The sequence below is a fragment of the Marmota flaviventris genome, chromosome 4, assembly GCF_047511675.1.
Source record: "Marmota flaviventris isolate mMarFla1 chromosome 4, mMarFla1.hap1, whole genome shotgun sequence".
Taxonomy (NCBI): Eukaryota; Metazoa; Chordata; class Mammalia; order Rodentia; family Sciuridae; genus Marmota; species Marmota flaviventris.
The window spans coordinates 714,586-719,484 of record NC_092501.1 but is presented as its reverse complement, the minus strand read 5'-3'; the positions used below and the strand labels follow the sequence as shown (position 1 = coordinate 719,484).

General features: G+C 59.3%; 1 protein-coding gene across 1 annotated transcript; it reads left to right on the top strand.

Moving 5' to 3' along the window:
• The first annotated feature begins 442 nt into the window (after window positions 1-442).
• On the top strand, window positions 443-3,493 carry Prap1 (proline rich acidic protein 1). Its single transcript, XM_027925108.1, has 5 exons — window positions 443-450; window positions 1,674-1,740; window positions 2,567-2,610; window positions 2,972-3,078; window positions 3,209-3,493. The coding sequence occupies exons 1-5, from the start codon at window positions 443-445 to the stop codon at window positions 3,430-3,432; spliced, it is 450 nt and encodes a 149-aa protein (XP_027780909.1). The 3' UTR covers window positions 3,433-3,493.
• Window positions 3,494-4,899: the final 1,406 nt, after the last annotated feature.

The window sequence follows — 4,899 nt, the reverse complement described above, 5'->3', positions numbered from 1 at the left end:
AGCTTGGGGTCCATGCTTCTGGCCAGTACCCTCTCCTCCGGGTCACAAGGCCAAGGCCTGCCCATGCAGGACAACTTCCTGGTGTGTCCCAAGGAGAGAAGAGTGAGTGTGGGGGATGAGGGCACTGTGTGGGATGGCAAGGGTGGTCTAGCAGGCCAGGCAGTGGGGGTGGGCCAGGTGGGTGACCTGGAGGTTTCTCAGGGAGTCATTTCCTTGGGGACACCTTGGTTCCAGGTTGGGGTGGGGCTGGGCAGCCATGGGCCCAGCCCCTGGGGCAGTGAGATTGTGGGACCCTGACCTCTGGCCAGACACGCCCAGGCTGAGGAAGACACAGGCAATAAAGCCCGAGCTGCCTGTGTGGGGAGGGACAAGGAGGTGCCTGGACATGTGGATCTGTGACTGCGGCTCCTCAGAGCACTCTACACTGAGAAGGAGGCCCGGCATGAGGAGGTGATGCTGCCCCTGAGCCCCAGCTGCTCTGCCCACCAACTCTGGCAGTGGCAGGGCCGGGCCTGTGGTCAGGGCCATTGTGGCTGCAGGTTTTGGAACCCTAGCTCAGAGACTGCCTGACTCTGAGGAAGGCCAGGGAGGGAGGCTAGGGAGGGAGTCACTGTCCACAGACTGTGGGGTTGGGCCATGTTTGGTGGCAGTTCTGAGAGGGCTGGCTCTTCCCAGGTGGATGGGAATGGGCACAGCCCTCCCCTAGGGCCCCCTGGTCTTTGTCCATCTGGTGTGTGTACTCAGGGTCTGCCTCTGAGGGCAGACCCGATGCCCCCAGATGTTTACAAGAGTGCCTTGTCCCCTGCGGCCCCGACCCTGTGGAAAATCACCACAGGCCCCTTGGAAGGAAGGGTGACATTAGGCTGTAAAGGCCCAAAAGAAGGGATGGGGTTCGAGAAGACCAGAGGCAGCTTGAGCTCAGGGAGGCAGGCCGCAGGGCCAGGGTCAGCATGCAGCGATCTGGTGCTGAGGACAGGTGCATGTTCCTCCCACACTCAGCATAGGAATGGGCCTCTGTGTGTGTGGGGGGGTCCTTAGGAGTAGGCAGGGCAGCTGAACCCACCAGGCCAGGTCCCCACCCTAAAGTGCTGAGTCACCCTGGGAAGGAGAGCAAAGGTGTCTGGGAGGCTGCAATTCACATCCACCACACAACACACAAACACACTTCACATGCAAACTGCACTCATGCAAACCCCACACCATGCACACTGCCCACACCATAAGCTGTCCTTCCTGCCTGGGGCTAGGGGGCTGTCTGCCCAGTGGCACAGCTGCAGGGCTGTGGCTGTGTGCTGGGGTCTCTGCATCTTCTCATGGGTACTGGGAGCTTTCGATGCTCCTCTCACTCCCGATGTGTGTGTGTGCGTATGTGTGTGTGCGCGTGTGTGTGCAGGGTCCCTCTGAAGTTCTCAGTACTGCCCCTCTGCCCCACTGGTTGCATCCAGGGGTGGCAGCCCTGGCCCAGGGCAAGCCTAGTGCCTGACTTCTCAAGCCCTTCTCTGTGAGATGGGACCCTACTTACTTGTGGACCACTCCAGGACTCCAGCCAGTCCTCCTGAAGGCAGAAACCATCAGCCTCATTAGCTGCTCAGTAGGGTCCTGCCAGGGTGGGCTGAGGGCTTCCTGGTGGGCAGGTGCAGTCCTCTGCCTCACACTTTCTCCCTGGCCCCCAGGCTCTTCCTGGTCACCTGCCTGGTGACTGTGCTGCTGCAGGAGGTCCTTGCAAACCCAGCACCCCAGGTACACATGCCTGCCCCTACCAACAAAGATGTTGGCAAAGGCCCCCCCAAGCCCATGAGCACTGAGGTAGGGCCTCAGGATGCAGAGGGTCAGGCACCTTCCACTGGGGTATGACAGGCCATCCTCCATGACACCCAGTGTCTCCAGCTGGGGACGTGAACCTCCATGGCACCTAGGAAGACCCCCCAAGAGGCGGGCCCCTTTGATGCTCACCTGGGTGGGGGCCAAGCTGTACTGTTCGTGCTGATAACATGGTGGCCTGGGCTGGAAGTCATAGGCCTGCCCTGGGTCAAGGCCACTCAGCTTGTATCCCAGAGCAATCAGGATAAGAGAGGCCCGCCCTTCCTAGCCACTCCACAGCTGCTTTGGCCCAGCTCCCCTGGGTTCCCCTTTGCTTTGCTCTTCTGTCCCCACTTTGCCCCACTGGGTGCTGGACTCAGGGGGCTGCCCCCACAACCAGCCAGGGAGTGGGGTGTAGGACAAGCCCTAACTTGCCTTTGCAGAAAATCGCCAGTGGGTGAGTGGGAATGCTGAGCCAGGGTGAGGTTCACATCCCTGCGGGGTCATTTGGGGACAGGGAAGCTGGCCAGTCTAGGTGGGCTGGTCATTTGGGGACAGGCTGGTGACTTCACTTCCCTTGCACATAACCCTGATATCCAAGGTGGCCGTGTTCTGGCCTTTAGTCCCCAGAGACCCTCACAGAGGGTGTTGAGCTGGCCGGCCTTTCCTGTAGCCCCAGGTGGACCTTGGAGCAGCCTCTGCACCATGTGTCCTTCAACCCAGCCCCCTGAATAGCAGTGCTCACACCTGTGACTCACTCTCTCAGGTCCCTATCAGGACCAAAGGCAAACATGAGCAGGACGTGGAGAGGTAAGTGTCCTCAGAAGCCCTACCGCACTCACCCCTGAAGCCCAGACCTGTTGGACCCGGGGTGCACATGGTGGGTTGAGAGGAATCCTGTCCTGTAGTTCTCCATGGCAGGCAGTTCTCAGGGCCAAAAGGTATCCATCCATCAGCCACAAGCCCTGTGCCAGGAGCAGGGGACCCTGGGGGCTCTGGCCAGCTCCCCTACCCACTGGCCCCAGGCTGGCTCAGTCTTGGAACAGGATGGCTTCTCACCTCCCTGGCCCTTGAGGACCCAATGAGAGGGTTGACCAGCATCTTGGGGCTGGTGAGCACTCTCTTTGGTGGGCTGGCTACCTGCATGTGGACTGACTTAGCTTGTGGGCAGGGCCTGGGGCATCCAAGCTGTAGAGCCTCTGAAGAAGGATGGTCAGTTGGTGGGGCTGCCCCCAATGCCGAAGCTGAAGCTTGCAGCCTCCGAGGAGAAGCACCCAGGTAATCTGGGGCCAAGACCACACAGGGGGACCCCAAAGGGATAAGCTGGAGAACTTGCCAGTGGACAGGCCAGTGGAGGGAGGGCCTTGAGATAGGAACTGAGGCTATACCTCCATTTATCTGTCTCTAGGCCCCAAAGCATGGGTGCAGACTGAGGACATCCTGGGCCGTTTTCGGATCCCACAGCAGGGTCCTGAGCTGGATCTTGATAGTCTGTACCACCCTCCAGTGGAGGAGGTCCAGGGCAAAGAAAGGCCCTGGTCCCCAGTGCTGCTGCCTCGCCAGGTGCTCGAGGGACCAGAGGAAGACCTAGACCACATCCACCACCCTATGGAGGACTCCAGGGAACCCTGACTGCTCTCCCACCTCTGCCTGAAGTCCACCTGCTGCCTCTGCTAATCCTTCCCAGCTAGAAAAATAAATGCCTGCAAACAGAGGTGGAAGGCCACACGTGTCCTTAGACCAGTGACGAGGGTGGGCCTGTTCCTTCCAGGAGGAGTGAGCTGTGTCTGCCCCTTCTGTGGCACATCAAGAGCCTTCCAGGCTGCACAAGGGCCAGCTGACCCTGGCTGTGACTACTCTGGTCCCCCAGGCTCACCCCGTGCACGTGTGGATGGGGTGAGGGGTATGACGGTAGTGAGTGGTGGGAACCAGAGGGGAGCACTGGACCAGCCTCAGCAGAAAAATGGAGTTTAATCTGAGCTCTCCACAGAAGGGGTCAGAAAGGAGAGGACTGGGGAGCAAGAAGATGGCATCAGTGGGCACTCAGGTGCACAGGTACACAAGCATACAGGGGCTCAGGTGAGTGGAGCAGGACACAGGCCACTTGGATTCTCATACAGTGGACGCACTGTGGTCTGGCGACCCTGCCCTGCAGGGAGAGGGAAGGACCAGGGCCAAGTCCCAAGTCACATTCTTGCTGGCTCTAGCAGCTAAGATGGAACTGAGGCAGCTCTCAGTCCTGGGTGCCCATCCTGCACACACTGCAGTAGTTTGTCCAGGTGACCTCATGTGCCCTCAAGTTCTTTGTCTCCTCGCATGTCTCTACTCCCTTGAGAATACAAATGGTAGCCCTGAGGGCTCATGCCCACGCCTTGGCCTCAAACCCTGTGAGCAGGAGCCAGCCTCCCCACATTGCGGATGAGCTGGCCATGGTGGAACAGTGAGTGCGCTTCAGGGTCTTGCCTGATAGGGCCGAGCAGGTCCTGCTTCGCCTTGGCGCACCTTCCCTGTTATCCTGATACCCACTCAGTGGGGCACTCTGAATCCGCATGTCCCTCTTCCTGGACCACTCCTGGCAGAACAGCATGCACAGAGGCTCCAAAATCCTGCCCAAGTCTCAGGTGGGCAGAGTTCCTGGGGTATGTGAGGGCTCAAGGCCCCAGGCTAACCCATGCCAGGCACAGGTAGTCAGTGGCCCTAAGGTTTGGTCTCCCCATGTTTACCCCTTCACCCTCCCTGGGTCTCATGGGTTACTGGGGCTGTCAGGCTCAAAGGCTGCCACTGGCCTAGGGTGGTGTTTGTGGCTAAGTCTCTCTGTGGTCTTGCCTGAGCCGGGACCCCCAGTGGACACTTCTTTAAACTCCTGAGTGTGACCAGGAGACCCAAGATTGTGCTGTCATGGTGGGCAAGCCAGGTAGGCAGAAGGAAGCAACTGGCCAGCTCAATCCTGCAATTTTAGAGCCTGCGGGGAAGGTTAACCACCCCAATCAGGTGTGGCTCCTTGGGTGGTGCTCATCTTAGGTCACTTTCCTCTGTTCTCCAGATGTGGCTGGTCAACACATCTGGAGAACAGAGGAAGTGGTGGAGGGCTGAATTCTA

Coding starts and splice junctions, on each gene's coding strand:
- Prap1 (XM_027925108.1), top strand. Junction 1,741..2,566: donor TTGCAAACCCAGCACCCCAG/GTACACATGCCT, acceptor TCACTCTCTCAG/GTCCCTATCAGGACCAAAGG. Junction 3,079..3,208: donor CTCCGAGGAGAAGCACCCAG/GTAATCTGGGGC, acceptor ATCTGTCTCTAG/GCCCCAAAGCATGGGTGCAG.